Source organism: Alexandromys fortis, unplaced genomic scaffold, assembly GCF_014885135.2.
Source record: "Alexandromys fortis isolate MF-2015 unplaced genomic scaffold, M_Fortis_MF-2015_v1.1 scaffold_15, whole genome shotgun sequence".
NCBI classification, from domain to species: Eukaryota; Metazoa; Chordata; class Mammalia; order Rodentia; family Cricetidae; genus Alexandromys; species Alexandromys fortis.
The window spans coordinates 3,323,919-3,342,025 of NW_026067911.1; the positions used below are offsets into that span (position 1 = coordinate 3,323,919).

The 18,107-nt window shown below is 41.6% G+C and overlaps 1 protein-coding gene across 2 annotated transcripts in view; it reads right to left on the reverse strand.

Annotated features, from left to right (window-relative positions):
• Positions 1-157: 157 nt before the first annotated feature.
• Mfn1 (mitofusin 1) overlaps positions 158-18,107 on the reverse strand; it is a 42,369-nt gene continuing 24,419 nt past the window's right edge. The window contains exons 10-17 of one of the 2 annotated variants that reach the window (XM_050138375.1): positions 17,719-17,840; positions 16,094-16,220; positions 15,755-15,859; positions 15,090-15,422; positions 10,908-11,060; positions 9,573-9,769; positions 4,270-4,404; positions 158-2,469 (exon numbers count right to left, since the gene is read on the reverse strand). In XM_050138375.1, the coding sequence (XP_049994332.1) occupies positions 2,391-2,469; positions 4,270-4,404; positions 9,573-9,769; positions 10,908-11,060; positions 15,090-15,422; positions 15,755-15,859; positions 16,094-16,220; positions 17,719-17,840 (1,251 nt within the window). In that variant the 3' untranslated portion in view covers positions 158-2,390. Of the gene's footprint in view, positions 2,470-4,269; positions 4,405-6,562; positions 6,785-9,572; positions 9,770-10,907; positions 11,061-15,089; positions 15,423-15,754; positions 15,860-16,093; positions 16,221-17,718; positions 17,841-18,107 lie in introns of those variants that run through there. The other variant, XM_050138376.1, reaches the window with a different exon arrangement.

Consider the following 18,107-nt stretch of genomic DNA (forward strand, 5'->3'; position numbering starts at 1 on the left):
CAAACCGCCACTGACAGTGGCAAACCGCGGATCTCTCCCTGGGACTGGCCACAGGAACTAAATGACAGTGGTGCAGTCATCGGGGCCTTGGGTGTGAGAAAGACTTCCATGACTGTCATGAGAATGACTGGGACAGAAATGAAAAGTCACTAACAGAGATGCTGCATTTATCAACTAATGGCAAATAGGTTTATTGTCATCTTGCAAGCTTGCATACTTATAAAAATGTTTTGTAAAAAGTTAAGGATCATATAAAGTTTATAAAACTGTAAACATACACAGTAAATCATCAAGTTGTGTAGTAACTGAGCAGAAACAGTCATGATTACATTCTGTGTAATGCATGAGCCCGGCCACAGGTGCGCTCTAGTCTGGTAGAAAAGCTGGCTTCCAGCAGGAAAACAATCTTTTCTCAACAGCCACAACTTCATCAGCTGGGAACTGCACTCCTATCCAGTGACGGAAAGCATTCTGAACTATGAACACTCATTCCCAGACTGAGAGTACACTGAAATCACCTGCAGGGCTTCTTGAAGCTTGCTGCAGATTCCAAACTTGATATGATTCTACAACTCTGTGTTGAGCTTGAGAACCTGCACTTACAAGTTTCAAAGTAATGTTGATAACCCAGTGATCAAACCCAGAGAACTACACTGAAGCATGCTAACTATGTGGCCAGAAGTTAAAGTGCTCGGTGTAACTTTGTAACTTAGGTTAGCAGACCCTGATTTCAGGTAAGTTTTTTCATGTAATTTTCACCTAATCACACTTGGTTACCATTTGGGGGGTGAAATATCAGCAATAAAAGCAAAATGTAAGGCCGGGCGATGGTGGCACATGCCTTTAATCCCAGCACTCGGGAGGCAGAGGCAGGCGGATCTCTGTGAGTTCGAGACCAGCCTGGTCTACAGAGCTAGTTCCAGGACAGGCTCCAAAGCCACAGAGAAACCCTGTCTCGAAACACCCCCCCCCCAAAAAAAAGCAAAATGTAGTCACGTGTATTTAAATTTGAATACTGCAGCCCTCAACCCAATTTTCCTAAAGCGTAAGTAAGTTTGAAACTTTTTGATGGTCTAAATAATGGTATAAAATATTGTAACATTCTTTAAAATTTTAAAAATAAGAGATGTACCTATGGTAGGCTCACACCTTTAATCCCATCACTTAGGAGGTGGATCTCTGTGAATTAAAGGACAACCAAATGGAGTGCACTGTCCCCTGGATGGCACAGCTGGCATCTACAAAATACCCATAGGTTAGCACTTTATTTTCATGGTCAGGTCAGAGAAGCAACCTTCCTTGCCATTTAAAAGTACTTCCATAGACACTGTCAACCGGCCTCTAACACAGAGGCACACAAAATACCCGAACCATAAACATTTCACTAACACAGTGATTTTTGTGGTTGTTTTTGTTTTGTTTTTTCAAGTTGGTTTCTTTGTATAGTAGTCCTGGAACTCACTTTGTAGACCAGGCTGGCCTTGAACTCACTGAGATCCACTTGTTTCTACCTCCTGAGTGCTGGGATGCCACCATTGCCTGGCAAGAGTGATAATTTTTAATGGGGTCCAAGGAAATTCATGTAGTTAAAGTCAAAGCTTCTAGTGGGGACAAGCCCAGTGTGTCAGTGAGATTCCTCCCAAGGATCCATTTGTCACAGTCATGTCACCATACACCACGTACACCTCCTGTGCCCCATGCTAGCCATCCCTTCTGACCGTCTACCTCGCGTTTAGGCAGAAGACCTCCTTGTTGGACTCAAGGCTGGAAATGTTAGAGACAGAGCAGAAGACCAGAGCCAGATACTTCATGCGTGACTATAATGACAGGCCCTCCTACGATTTCACATGAGTTTTAATGAGGATAAAACTGTGTAGTAATGGTTACATCCTTGCTGTGAGGGTAAAACCCAGGAGCAGCCCACACTCGCTGGTGTGAACAAATCATCTGATAAAGAAACTCCGTATTCCCATTAAAGAAACTCCGTATTCCCATTAAAGAAACTCCGTATTCCCATTAAAGAAGGCATCAAGAACTAGTGAAGGAAGATGAAAAGATCTCTAACTCCTGGATGCCAGGAAGCAGTTACTCAGAATCAAAGACAGAAAGCCCTGGTTAAGAGTCGCAGGACGCCTCAGAGGCTGCACAGCTGGTTCCACTGATTCTAAAGGAACCCATCATTTAACCCAACAGTTCAGTCTTTAAACTACCGCCAATGATGTTATTGCAACACTCCAAAAAGTGTGACCCCCCCAAGACAGTTCATTACCACAGTCTCTGCAAAGCATCAGTACTCAGAGTAGTAATCCATACTGAGGTTATTTCATAAAATTAGTTCTCTCCTTCTTCCAAGTCCACTTCCTCCAATGTGATCAGCACAGCAACCTTTGTTAAGATTCTTCATTGCTTGAGTGCAGAAATTGCTTCGAAAAATTCTCCAGCTCACTTTCAAGTTGAACGGCTTTATTTCTAGTTAAGATAATGAATACACCTAATTATCCGAACAGTCAGTGAGAAAAATACGTTCTATCCAAACTGAGAAACAGCCCTCTAAGCAGCTGTGGCCATCCTTATTGAAACTCATATATGATTTTTACCACGTGGCTCCTGCCATGCTCACAGTGAACACCTCAGAGTCTGAAGCGGTAATAAGGTGTGGACTTCAGTATTAAAACAGTCTAACAGACAGCTTAAACAGGAGTCACATCTTACTTACATCACAGTCATAACTGTACAGTGTAAAGTACTGAATGACTCACACACTACATGCAAAGAAGCTGGCAAGGAACACATTAGGACTATACTTGATGTAATAAACTGTCTATGAGAGGAAGCCCTAACTGAACTGCCAGATGCAGATCTATACAGCATATTTGCATACCATGCCAGGGCATGTACTCACAAAGAAGGGACTCTATTTGGAGAGGAGTTGTTTTGCCCTCTCTGCACGTGTGGCTGAGGTCACAGAAGTGAAATGTACGTATGCTGGTGAATATATTTCTTCAGGTGACACTCTTGAGACACTAGACAGGATGGCTGAGCCTAAGTTGGTACAGCTGTGATTCCAACCCACCATGCGCTGCTAGGCTAGACTGACTTCCAAGAGGACTGCACTGTGAACATCAGAGTGCACTTGGACACACTCGGGGCTCACAGACACTCCACACCTGGGCTGTGCTGCAGCCTACTGTCTAGGCTGGAAACTGGCTTGTGGTGAGAACACTACAATTCATGAAAACAGAAGTTAAGCACTGTGCAAAGGCGATGACGAATGTGAGCGCTGTGTTGACACATTTTCATTTGACTAATTACATATGCACCCCAAACTCAGGCCATGAGAACCATCCTCCAATCTGTAAACACTAGCCATAAAGCTGTTCTTTGATGCAGAGCTATAAGCTGTATAATCCCTGAATCAGCAGTGTTGCTCAAGTGGTACACAACAATACGCCCAGACATGCTGGCAAGGGAGTAAAAATAACTGCCAAGTTAGACCTGATGGTGACACTTCCACTACTGTCTCCCAAAGGATCCATAGTAGTCATAACAAAGCAGAAGTCCAATTTATCAGGACACTTGTATATTCACTGCTTCAAAGCAAGTGTCCTCAGTCCTCAGAAAGAACAGAAGCTATGTTTTTGGTTTTATTTGTTTGTTTGGGTTTTTTTGAGTAAAGTCTCCAGTGGCCCAGGCTGACCTTGACCGTGCTGACACAATGCCCAACTGTCATTTTAAATTACTGAACTTCTGTTCTGAAAGAGAATTATCCTAGCCTAACAGAGAGTAGAAGTCCAGGAAATTTCCTTTGGCTCAGATGGATTCCTGCTGCAACTGGCTATCACTGAAATTTCAGAGCACGAGGGAATATAAAAATGGACAGTTACTGTCTTTTTAAAAAGATTTATTTTATGTGTGTTGGCCTACATGTATGTACTTGCACTTGCTTGACTGGTGATGAAAAATGTCAGAAGAAGGCACAGAATCTCTTGGAACTAAGTTATAGGTGGCTGCTGGGTGCCCTTTCCTATATACAGTCTTTAGTTTTATGAAGTCCATGTGGGTGCTGGGAACCAAGTAGGGTTCCCCAGAAAAGTATCAAGTATTCTTGCTGAGCCATCTCTCCAGCCTCAAACATGAACTCTTAATTTAAAGCAACAAGGAAAGTTAATTTAAACGTTCTAATACAAAGTCATTAGTGACGTCATATAATTACATTTTGGATGTGAGATGAAATTAGATATTCATGTTATTGAGAGGGAAAAAGTTTACCTTAAGAGCTTCGAGTTGTTTTGTATTTTCTCCAGCTGATCTATTTCTTTGGATAATTTAGCAATTTCTTCTTCCAGATGTTTTTGAGTAACATCAACTTGTTGGCACAGTCTAGCAAAAGAGGTAGCCATTTCTTGCTGGACTTGGCGGCTGCAGTTTGCACTTGTGAAGCTCACAATCATCTGCAGCTTTTCGGTTGCATAGTTCACAAATTGCTGCTTAAATGCTCGCTCTTTAGCGCGGGNAGAGAGAGAGAGAGAGAGAGAGAGAGAGAGGTTTTCTGAAACAAATATATATTAATAAGAAAACCTTAGTTTTGTTTTTGAGACAGGGTTTTGTTTTGTTTTGAATATAGTCCTGGCTGTCCTGGAACTCAGATCCACCTGCCTCTCTCTGCCTCTGGAGTGCGGGGACTAAAGGTATGCACCACTATGCTCAGTAAAAGAGGAAAACTTCAATACTAGCTAAGCCAGAAGGCCAGCACGACACTTGGAAGCTTAGGACAACTGCAGGCTCCTTTATTTTACCTAAAGACAACATACTCACAAGACTTGGCTTCAGCTGCCACAGGGCCGTGAATACAAACCAGACAAATGCTAGGACTGCTAGAAAAATAAAAAAAAAAGGCAGCACCCTAGGAGACAGAGGAGCAGAGGAGGACTTTCTGAAGAGGGACCCATCAGTTCAGGAATTTAGGCCAACAACTGACAAGAGGAAACTCATAAACTGGCAAACCTCTTTACAGCAAAGGACACAATCAACTGGAGGAAGAAACCCACAGTGTGGGACAGATCTTGTCAGTTGTAAATCTGAGATTAGTATCCAGAATGTAGAAAGAACTAAAAAAAAAAAAAAAAAGTCAAGAAAACAAACCACCCAAGTAAAAAAGAAGGGGGGGGGGGGGCTTTAGATCTGAACATAGTCCTCAAAAGAAGAAAAATGGCTTAAGAAATATCTCAAAAATTATTCTACCATATGACCCAGCTGCTGGATTCAATCTCCTCCTTCAGACATACTTGCTCAGCTCATTGGTGCTCTATGGACAACAGTGAGAAATGGACACATACATGTCCTTCAGCTGATGGGAATGTGGTACAGAGACACTATGGAAAACTGCTCAGCAGCAAAGAAAAATGAAATCATGAACTTTCCAGGTAAATGGACAGAACTAAAAAAGATCACACTGAGTGAGGTAACCCAGACTTAGAAAGACAAATACATGCACTCTTATTTATGGATCCTAGTTCTGAATCCTTATTACACTTACACACACACACACACACACACACACACACACACACAGTTTAAATGAAGTTTCACTACTTGGGATGGTGGTTCTCTCATAAGAATCACAGAATATCTAACAAAAACCCCAGTACAACTCAAAAAACCTCCCCTTGCGTTGCTAGGTAGGGAAAATCCAAAAGATTTCCCAAACACAGGCTACTGCCATTGGCCTTGGTTTCTCCCCAGAACTTGAAGGGAAGACCCTACTGCTGAAAACACCACACGCTGGACACAGACTGGGCTGAACTGATTAGAATTGGCATGCAAGGAGCACAAGCTCTAATGCCATCCAAAGGAGCTATGCATGCACACTGCCTAGGAAGAAAAACAATCAATAGTCCTGCCAAGCCATAGAGCCTAAAGGCAACAACAATGACCCACTAACCAAGATATCTCCAATGCGGGTATATGTTGGGGGTGATCAATGGCTGTCTAATTAATTGGATTGAAGTCCCGCTCAATGGAAGGAAATTCATGTCTACTGTAAACCTAGCTAACTACTGATGGCTAGTGAGGTCAAGGACCTTAGAAGACTAAAGGAGACACCACTTCCCTAAATCAATGTAATTTCTAATTCCATTCTTCAAACTTATCCTTGCATCCACAGGCTCTCAGACTCTCAAGGGAGCAGGGAACGTCTTTCTGTAGCAGATGGAGATGGCTACTATCATAATTACTATTTCAGATAACAATAGATTGCTGGGTGCCCGCCCTGAATAACACATCTAGAATGCAACCTCCAAACCTAAGGCCCAGGGAGCACCGCTGAAAAAGAGGCAGAACGGCTGTAAGAGCCAGAGAACCAGGAAATCTGGTACAAGATATGACATGAAGCTACACCCATGAAATTTCAACAATTGGGTCACCCAAACAAGACATGCTTAGTGACAGTATCTAGATGGCATGCCAATGTAGATGGGGGAAAAAGAGGGCCTCACCCCTAAATGAAGAGCTACAGGCAACTAATGGCTGCCGGGAGAGGGAGAATCATATGCATGAACAATACTGAAAGGATTCAGGAGGGTGTGTGCACAAACAATTAAGGAAAGATTTCATGAACTTGGGGGACATGGGAGGAGTTGGAGAAGGTGAAGGAGGGTGAAAATGATTTGAATACAGTATGCACATAGGAAATTCTTACAAAAACAACAGAATACACACCCCCAGGAAACACCGACATAGGAAATGGGGATTTCCTCTGAAGCCTAATAGACTTAACTCTTCCCACCTGCTCAATAAAAACAAAAACTGTTAAGGGTGGGAGATGACATTCTTTTGTGAGATCTGAGATAGGTGGTGTTACCAGAAGCCAAGGTCATATCCAGTCTGAGTGCTAAGGACAGTGCTCTGAGAACAGTATCTGCATTTTACCCAGGAATATGTCTCCTCAGTGTGCACCTCAGACATAATTATCTAACACATTTCTCCCACAACTATCTTATATACTATCACCTATCTTCTGGTCTATTTAAACAGCCATTTTCTTCCTTCTACAGAGACCCACTATGACATATGAAGCATTTTTCACTGTTTTATTAAATACTGACATTTGTCTAGTATGTCATAACTAATTTGTGGTTGCCTCCATTATAATGTAAAGGGGGGCCAAATTAATTTTCAACTTTTCATTTCCCATAATTCCTACAATTATGTTGGGTGATTTTTTATTTTTATAAGAAAGGGAGGTGTGGAGTTACACAATTTATTTGTAAGACCTTCACTCAGGTCCAAGTGTCTTCATCAGAGAAAACAGTTCCCATTATACAAATGAAATTACAAAATAAGAACTCGAAAAGTACTTAGTGCATACTGCATGAACAAGTCTCTGAACCACAACTCTACTTGTTTTGACCTGTGTCTCAAAACAGTTAATTACCTGTTAATTTCTGTAAACCCTGCCTCTTGTCTAAATCATCCCAAACACCATGCAAAGTAACTGGTTTCGGTGCTCAGTGGCTGGTGACAACACTCCCAGAGCTCCCAATCACCCAGACCTAATCTCCACATGCTACAGTCCTGTCCTAGAAATCACATGCCCTTCTAAAACACACTGCCCACACAGGAATGTCTTTCTTCAGGGTTTTTTATCTTAAAGATTTATATATTTATTATGTATATGGTGTTCCAGCTGCATGAATACCAACATGCCAGAAGAGGGCTCGGATCCCACTATAGATGGTTCAGAGTCACCATATGTTTACTGAACTCAGTAAACCCATTGAACTCAGGACCTCTAGAAGAGCAGCCAGTGCTTTTAACCTCTGAGCCATCTCTCCAGCCCTCTGCATGTTCTCCAACACATTACCTTTCAACCCAGTCTACCTATTCTGCATGTGTAAACCTCACGTCTGCTTGCTTCCAGGAACCCTTATTAAAGGCTGTTCTCTTTCAGGCTTCCCTTACAGGAAGGAAGACGTCACTTTGCTTTGTTCTTTCCTGCATGTTACCTCTTTAGGTTGAGCTCCTCTGGGACTAAACTGTCTCAAATTCATTTAAATATACAACAATGCCCCTGGTTTAAAGGAATTCAATACACTTCTTCTAATATTTAAATATACAACAATGCACCTGGTTTAAAGGAATTCAATACACTTCTTCTAATATTTAAATATACAACAATGCACCTGGTTTAAAGGGAATTTAATACACTTCTTCTAATATTTAACTGTTATAAAAGCAGAAACTGGGAGCTTGTGGTTAAGAATAGCTGGTGCTCCTGAAGAGGACCTGGGCTTGGTTCCTGGCACTCACATGATGGCTCACACCTACTGTAACTCCAGTTCCCGGGGATCTGGTGCTCTCTTCTCATCTCCAATATGGTGGACCACAGCCCAAGAATAAAATTGTGTGAGAATTGAGTGCTTGTGAGAAAACTCAGAAAACAGGACAAGAGTCTTGTGACCACAGTTTCTTCAAGAACATGGTTCTTGGAATGTGTTTTGTGCCCCTCCCTGGTGTCGCAGACAGAGGAGAGAGTTTCTTTCAGACTATTCATTACAACTGACTATTGTTATTTGCTTTTATGCCCCATGGAAAGACATATTTCTGCTGTATGAGGCTTGTCCTTGTGATTGTATACTTTACCTATGTGACTCTTCTTAACCTTCAGAGTATAAACTGTCTGATGCCCTGAATAAACGTGGCTACTGCATGAGACTTCAGCTTGCTTCCTTTATTGCCTCCATCCTCCCAGGTCCCACTGCCTCCAGAGCAGTAAATAGGCATATATGCAGGTGTAACATTCAAACCCATAAAATAAATCTAAAAAGCAGTGGCAAGTATGGTAGCCTCTTCCTTTAATCCCAGCACTTAGGAAGCAGAGGCAGGAAGATCTCTGAGTTCAAAGCCAGCCTGGTCTACAGAGTAAGTCCAAGATCAGTCAGAGCTTTACTATGAGTGTGATTTTACTCAGTAACAACTAAAAAAAATAAAGAAAGAAAGAAAGAAAAAAAGAAAAGAAAAAGAGAAAGTGTGTAGACCTAGAACTATAAGAAAATCCTTTTGAGATCTAAAAACCAATGCTGTTACAGACTTGAAGTTTGAACTATGATAGTAAAAAGCACATTCTATTCATCACAAAATCACCAGGGCAAAGAGGACTCAGGAGATTGAGGCAGGAGGACGGCCATGAGTTAGAGGCCAGCCTGGGCTACAATGAGACCCTGTCTTAACAAAACAAAACAAACAAGCAAGCAAAAACGAGAAGTCTGTCCACTTAATTGAGCCCATTTAATGAATGCTAAAAAGTCAATCTTCATAATGAAGGAACCACAAGCATTTGAATAGGATCATAACTTAGAATAGGTTTGCTAAATAACTATTTGTTAAAGACGGCTCTCCTTACTTCTAAAGCGTTCCTATACACCAACTTCCAAATGTTCAACCCTAATCTACCAGGGAATGAGGAGCGGAGTGCTGAGAGGGGAAGCAGGGGAGAGCTCTTGGTGTCTTGGATGTGACTACACATGTGCTCACCAACTGCAGAGATCCTCTGCAGGCTGCACCTCCCTACTTACTGCTGGACTTGGTGGCTGCAGTTTGCACTTGTGAAGCTCACAATCATCTGCAGCTTTTCGGTTGCATAGTTCACAAATTGCTGCTTAAATGCTCGCTCTTTAGCGCGGGTGGTCCAAGTCAACCTTTCATAAAGGTACAAAGCTCCATACATACTTAAGGAAACAGAGATGAGTTTCCAGCCCACTATTCTCCAAATCTGCAAGACAAAGTCACAGCTCACTGTGAGAAACAAACACATTAGAAGGAGACAGTGATCATCTTCTAAAAATGTATATACCTTCCTCATAAAGAAATCTGATAGAAAAAATATAAACACTAGGATGGAGTTACACAGCCTGCCACAATTGATGGGCTGAATTAAGCTCCCTCCCTTGTAAAGTTTTCTTTAATTTTTCTTATGTATAAGTGTTCTGTCTGCCTACATGAAAGTATGCCAGATGTATGTGTAGTGCCTGTAGAGGCCAGTAGATGGCATCAGAACCCCGGGGACTAGAATTACAAATGGCTGAGTTGCCATGTGGGTGCGGAGAACCAAGCAGGGGTCCTCTGAAGAGCAGCACATCTTAACCATCTCTTCAGCACCAACTTGATATTATCCCCCCCAAAAAAGGAAGAAAGAAAATTATATTTTAGGTTGAATGTTTCAAACATTATAACAGCACATACATGCTGTTAATGAATAAAAAAACTGAACACAACTTACTAATAATCTTTAATACTTAAGACAGCTCCCATTGGTATTCAGAGACAGTCCTGCAGGACATCTTGTTTGTTGTCAAAGATTAAACCAGCCCTCACAAAAGGCAAGTTTTCTACCAACTTGGCTCTTTCTTGTTAAGTCAATATATAAATAAATCACTTATTTGTGTGCTATAGTGAGAAAATAGGTCATTTTATTAAAAGCCAGATACGGTTAGGAAGGTAATTCAGTGGTATAATGCCTATTTGGCATGTGCAAGGCTCTGGGGGCACTGCCCAAAGGAAAACAAACAAACAGCAAACAGAAACCAACTCAACAGCTTTCACCCTAAACTTACAGGTAAGGATGTAGGTAGGTAGGGGTGCATGTGTGCATGTGTTATTAAAGATAAGTTACACCTGTAAAATCTTAGTCACTACTTTTTTGTTGTTGTTTTTGAGACAGAGTTTCTCTGTGTAGCCAGGCTGGCCTTGAGTTCACAGAGATTCACCCGCCTCTGCCACCGAAGTGCTGGGATTCAAGGTGTGCACCACCACTACCCAGCTCCTTGGTCACATTTACCATTTACAAATTTTCAGATGCTTGAAAGTTCCTGAGAATATGATGTTAACTTTATTAAAGAACTGTTTCTTACCACTCCCCCGACAACTAAGATGCCCATGGAGGTTCTAGATGTGAGAGATGCCAATCCTGTGATCAAGGTGATCATGAGCTCTTCCTGAGCTGCACAGTCTGGGGTTGCTGGATTAGGAGAAGCAGTGGGAGTTGAAGCCAAAGATCTAGGGAGCTGGAGAGTTCAGGAGAAGAAAACAACAACAACAACAACAAAAAGAGTTACATTTATAAAGCGGTTTGTTTAAAAAAAAAAAAAGGTAAAGCAATTTATGGGGGGGAGGGGAAGGTTCCAAATAATGAGTGGAATGCAACTACACGAAGAAAATAAAAAAACACTAAAAGTTCTTTTTCTTGTTGGCTGTGGAGAGGGTTGTGACAGTGTCTGACATAGTTGCCAGGGCTAGCCTGAAACTCAAACTCAGAATCTTCCAGCCTCAGCTACCAGACTGCTGAAATGACAAACATGTACCTTCACAGAAATTATTTTCTATGTGAATTAATGATATAATGAACAATAAATTTAATAGTAAATCAATAAAAATTAAAACTGGTTTTCTAAGAGTAACTTTTCTTATTTTTCATTATGTGTATGTATGCAGTGTACCCCAAGAATAGAGGTGTTGGATACCCTGGATGTTACAGGCAATTATGAGCTGCCTAAATGTGGGTACTGAGAACTCTGAAAAAGCAGTAAGCACTCTTAACCACTGGGCCACCTCTACAGCTAATTCTATCTCCCAAGAATTAAATTTTTTTGTTTGTTTGTTTTTTGTTTTTCAAGACAGGGTTTCTTTGTAGCTTTGGAGTCTGTCCTGGAACTAGCTCTTGTAAACCAGGTTGGCCTTGAACTCACAGAAATCCGCCTGCCTCTGCCTCCCAAGTGCTAGGATTAAAGACATGGACCACCAACCACCCAGCTAAGACTACTTTTTTTTTAAGAGTTGAAGATGTAGCATAGTACTAAGACTTGTGTGCTTAGCACATGCAATGTCCTAGCTCATTTCTAGCATTAAAACAAACAGCTGGGCAATGGTAATGCACACCTTTCATCCCAGCACTTGGGAGGCAAAACACATCAAAGAAGATTAAAAAATAAGCCACACACTGAAAAATATATTTGGACATCACCAATCTGTAAAGTAAATTGTAAATTTACATGCAGATTATAGAATCCCTAAACTTAGTAGTGGCCAACAATTACAATTAGAACGTGAATAAAAATATTGCTCAAAAGGAACACACCTGGGCACTGATGGTACACATCTTTAATCCCAGCACCTAGGAGGCAGAGGCAGGTGGATCTCTGGAGTCGAGGCCGGCCTGGTTGCCAGAGTTACAGGACAGCCAGGACTACAAGAGCCCCATACCCCAAGAAGAACACAAGGGCAAAGGGTTTATTTAATAAGTACATGTTCAAATCAGTCATTAAGGTAGTGTAAATCAAACCCATGATGAGATATCAGTTCACACTCATCAGGATAAGATAGACAATAAAACAAGCGTACAAAGTACACCTAGAAAATTAAGCCTTCACCGTACTTGCGGGCAGGGTAAAATGTGACCAGCTTGGAAAAAAAATTGGAAAATCTTAAGAAACATAAACATAAGTGCCAGGAGTGATGCTCACCTGTGATCCCAATGCTCAGGAGGCTGAGATAGGAAGATCATTACGTCTGAGGCCAGTCTGGGCTACAAAGTAAGAATTGTCTAAATACCTAAATTAGCAGGGCACGGTGGCACACATCTATATCCCAGAACTTGGGAGGTAAAGGAAAGAAGATTTCACATTCAAGGTCACCCCAACATACACACACACACACACACACACACACACACACACACACACACCAGGCAGAAAGAAGGATGGGGGCTGTAGAGATGGCTCAGTGGTTAAGAGCATTGACTGTTCTTCCAGAGGACCTGAGTTCAATTCCCAGCAACCGCATGGTGGCTCACAACCATCTGTAATGAGATCTGGCGCCCTCTTCTGACCTGCAGGCATACATGGAGACAGGATGTTGTATACATAATAAATAAATAAAATCTTTAAAAAAGAAGGATGGGAGGCAGGTAGGGGAGAGAATGCTAATAAAAGGAAGTTTACCTCAAGTTACTACATGGCGTAGCATTTACTCCTGGAGTACCCCCAGAAGCAAAGCCCACATCCACATGAGGGCACACATGCACATCCACATGACAGTATGCAAGCACATCTACAACATTTTCAAAAGCAACTATGCAGTGCTATTCACAATGGCTGCTATAAGAACCAAGGCAGATGGGGGGCTGGAGAGATGGCTTAGTGGTTAAGAGCATTGCCTGCTCTTCCAAAGGTCCTGAGTTCAATTGCCTGCAACCACATGGTGGCTCACAACCATCTGTAATGACACAACCATCTGGTGCCCTCTTCTGGCCTGCAGACATACACACAGACAGAATATTGTATACGTGATAAATAAATGAATATTTGGAAAAAAAAAAAAAAAGAACCAAGGCAGATGTACAACAGCAAAGGAATGTATAAAGAAAAATGTAGTTTTATGTGTGGGTTACATGAAAGCCTTTATTGAAGATGAGATGTTCTGTCTGAAGAATAAAGTTTTCAAAAAAGCATGTACCCTCACAAACATAAAGAGAAAATATAGTTTATATATGCAATAGAATTCTAAGTTATGTCATTTTCAGGAAAACAATAAAACTAAAGAGAACCATATTACATGAATAAATCATATGAGAAAGACAAGTACTGGATGACTTTTCTCACTTGCAGGTCCTGGACATGACAGATACATGTATCACATATATACTGGGATATGCAAGCAGAAGCAGAATTGTTTAGGAACAAAGGCGACTCATGGGAGAGGTAGAAAATGAGAACAGAGTGAATGGTGGAGTATTAGGAGAGTCAAGGAAGAGGCCCAACACCTTTAAATGAATATAAAAGGGGAGGTGTGTATAAACATTATCTTAAAGTTTGCTTAGTAGAGCCCACTTTAGTCTAAAATAGCAGTCTCTCACTGTCCTCTACTGACACTAATGAAAAGACTCCCCTACATGCTACATAATCACTTCTGCAGGCTTCGTTGGCAATGACTTTCTTGCAAAGCCAGCCAGCACACTATGGGCCAATGGACGGTGGAGAAATAAAATGTGTTCCACCTATTACTCTGCCACCCGGAGGATGTACCTTGAAAACATCCTACTTGAGCTCTGCCTAGGCACCTGAGACACTAGGGAATGTGTAGATGGCAAATCCAAACTGACAAACCTGACTGACTACTGCTAACCCCAGAGACATGAATGGGCAGGAGGGAATCTCCAGAGAAGAACAAAAAGTGTTCTTCTTTAATTTTAATCATGTGTTTATGGAGGGGGCTATGTGTACATTAGCCTACAATGGCCAGAGGGTGTCAGATCCCTGGAGATGGAGATACAGCAGTTCTGAACTACCCAGGGTGGGTGCTGGCAACCAAACTCAGGCCCTGCAAGAACAGCGTGCATTCTTAGTCATTGAGCCACTTCTCCAGCCCCAACAGAAATGCTTTAAAAGTAGACTACGGTGATGTTTTTCATTTATTTTTATGTTTACTATTTATATGCACATGTATGTGTTTGTGTGAATGCATGACAGTGTGCAGAGGCCAGAAGAGGCTAACAAATCCCCTGGAGCTGGAGTTACAGGTGGGTGCTGAGAAGATACTCAGGTCTTCTGCAAGCCCAAGAGTGCTTTTAACTCTTGAGCTATCTCTCTAGCCTCTGGGATGGTTTTTACTCCATAAACTTCCTCGAAATTCTAAAATTAACAAAAATTAAAGCTTATTCTAATTTATTTAAAGTCTAGAACCAAATTTTAAAAATACTTCCTGTAAAGTCTGAGGATCTGAGTTCAATGCCAGAAGCCAAATGGTAGAAGCACAGAACCGACTCCTACATATTGTCCTCTGACCTTCACATGTGGCACATAATACATGCACATGAACATGCACTGTACACACAGGCAAACATGTACAGATACAAAAAGTGAATGGAGAAGCTGCAAACATGGCATTCATAGTATTAATGGGCAAACAAACTCCAACTCAGACGAGGCTGGATGAGGCAGACATGAGCTCCTAAGTAGGCAGATTCGAGTAAGCCAGCTTATAAGTGAACGTGCATGAGCAGCGTTAAGAGTGCCAACTGGAGCAATCAAGACACATACCTGAAATACAGGCTCGGAGAGCCCAAGCAGCACCCTCTGTGCATTTGTGGAGCCCAGGAATCGATGCACAAGGGAAGACCAGCCCAGGGAAAATCGAAACACAATGTCCTCTTGAAAATCTGAACACAACTTGTGGCAATTGAGATCATAGCTGAGATCAAATTTTTTGCAAGGTATTAGTGTATGAAGCTGACTCTGTACACCAGCTGGAAGTAATGGCTTCAAGTTTTTGATAATTTCTTGTTGTGACTGAAGCATGGAGGCATTGACTTCATTGGTGCACCGATCAGCCAAATTTCTTCCCATACCATCTTCTATGTGCTTATTTAATTCCTATCAATAATAATTGTAAATGTCCACATTATTTTTTCCATATAAAGTAGGTAGATTTTATAAAGACTGTTGAAATGATCTTCTTTTGGGTGGATGTTGGCAATCGAACCTAGAATTTCACAGTTGCTAAACACATGCTTGACCACCAAGCTCCATCCCCAGGCCCTCAGAAATTTTACACGTGAGACAGTTTGTATTTACACCAGAGCATGGGAGCTGTCATCCTCTGTACAGGAACTGCCAAGAACGCAGTGAAAGAGCCACTAAACACAGGAATAAAGTAAAGAGCAAGAGAGCAGCCTCAGAACGCGTGGCCAACAACTTGAACTTACACTCTTATACACTTTCAGTACACTGGGGGAAGGATGAAAGTCAGAACAAAACTCATCAACCAAGACAGACAGTCGACAAATTTCATCTGTCATTGCACAAGAAACCTGAAAACATTAAAAAAAAAAAACTCGGTGTTAAAAATTAAAGTCATCCACGGCCAGCCAGGGCTGCATAACATCCCCTCAAATAAACAAACAAGATAAAATAAAAAAAGATTAGCAACTACAACTGCTGAGAATATCAAATCAAGGGACATACTCCTTTAAGGTAAGAGACAGACGCATTTAGTGCTAACACATACTGCTGCTTCCAGACACCATGACCAGAGACACTGTTACCTTGTTGGCCACCTCCTCCGTGACCTCCTTGATTTTCTTCTTAACCTCTAGTGTTAGGAGGTTCATCTGGTTTCGGATGAAGTCCAGTCTATCAATTTGGTCTTCCCTCTCTTCTATTGAATAAACCCTATTTTATTAGGAAGAGTGATCAATATGTGGGCCAGTTAAAGTCTAAAGCAATTAATTAAGCAAGGTCATTCATTTATATCTGGAACCATTATTTAACATGACACAAGAAAAAAGAAATCTTGTGTTCAAAGTCTCAAAGGACTACAATTGCATTTCACCTAGCAAGTCCTTCAATGTCGATGGCTTAATATAAATGACCTTGACTCTCTTGAGTTACCTGCATCCCACAAAAACAGTAAGGATTCTAAGTCTCCACGACAGCGATTCAGTTAATAAACAAGTGAAGCAGACAGTACAGTGGGAAGCCACAAGCTCCTCCTGTTGTCTATGACTAAGCAGGCACACAAGAGATGGCACGGCCCACAAAGCTCCAAATATCCACTATGGGACTCCCTGTGAAGGTCTGTGGACCTCGGGTGACAGGAAAAGTAGGACCTGGGAGCTGTTTAAGAAAACCAGCAGCATTAATTTCCAGGACATTGTTCTCAAATCACATCTTTTGCCACGTTTAGTTCAACGTCCTATTTTTTAAAAGATGGAAGTCAGCCAATTAGACTATATTTGTTATCTGGCGTGCATCAGGGAGGAGTCAAGCTGGAACGGGCCTCAGCCGCAACACGCTCAGCATGCAAGCTGTGCGGAGAGACGCTGCCGGGGCTGAGACAGACGCAGGGCACAGCCTCAGCTGCCATCATTTATAAGCTGCACAGTCAAGGACAGGCAGAGCGGTGTTCTTAGTGAAAATATGTAATTTCAAAACTTCAATTTTAAGTGCCAGCGACAGAGGACTTATAAACAACCAAGCAACCCTCAGTTTTATCAAGGTTTAACAGGTGAAGCTTCTAATCCCTGTGTTTGGGAGGCTGAGGCATGTGGAGTGCCAATGGGTTTTAGACTAGACTATCTCAAAAACATTCTTCAATTTCACCCCATCTTGACTTAATCTTTGATCTTTCTATGCTTCCCTGAACTGGGTTAAGCTTGCTAAGACATGAGGCCTGATAACATATTTGTCACACCTAACAACATTTTGCAATTTGTTCCCAAATGTGTCAAGTTTCATATTTTAAGATGGCCTTAACCCAAGCTCTTCCCACCTCAGCCTCACCAGAGCTGGTGTGTGCCACATCTGGGAAAGCTGTCTGCTTCAGTACCTCCGCATACTATTCAAGGTTACAGGAGAAGGGCTGTGAATTGACTGTAAACAGCATCACCTGGTTTGGAAATCTTCTTACAATTCTGCTTGAAGATCGGTCCTCCTCTCCCATGACGTTACTCAACATTTTAAAGCCACAATTCATACACAGTCACCCGGGGAAGGTCACAAAATTAATAAATCATCTTCAAATATTAATTTAAAAATACACAAGCAGGCACCAGTAAAGTCACAAAACTGGGCTTAGTGCCAAAGTATTTTTCGTACCATTTCAAACCTCAGCCCTAAAGATCTGACACAATGAAAGTAACATTTGGGCCATAATAATGGGGATGCCTACCTCTTCTCTGCTGCTGCCACGTTTACTGAGTCCAATATGTTTTTCACAGTGTCTAGTATCTGTTTAGCTCTGACAGTGTGCTGTTCAAACTTTGTTTTCACTGCTGACTGCGAGATACACTCCTGCGAGGGGCCCAAGCCATAACACATTACTGCAATTCCATCCAAACACTTTCAGGAATTCAAACACAAAAACTTGCTGGTTGTAATGTAAACCAAAACCAAAAGGAAAGATGGAAAAAAATTGCATGATGAAACACAACTTAAAATTACAAAGATTAAGCAAACTGAAGAACTTAAAAGTAAGAAGAGCTGTAACAGCAAGTTTGTATTTTTGTGCATCTTCACACAGTAATGTGCAGGGGGCTGACTACAAAACAATTACAACAA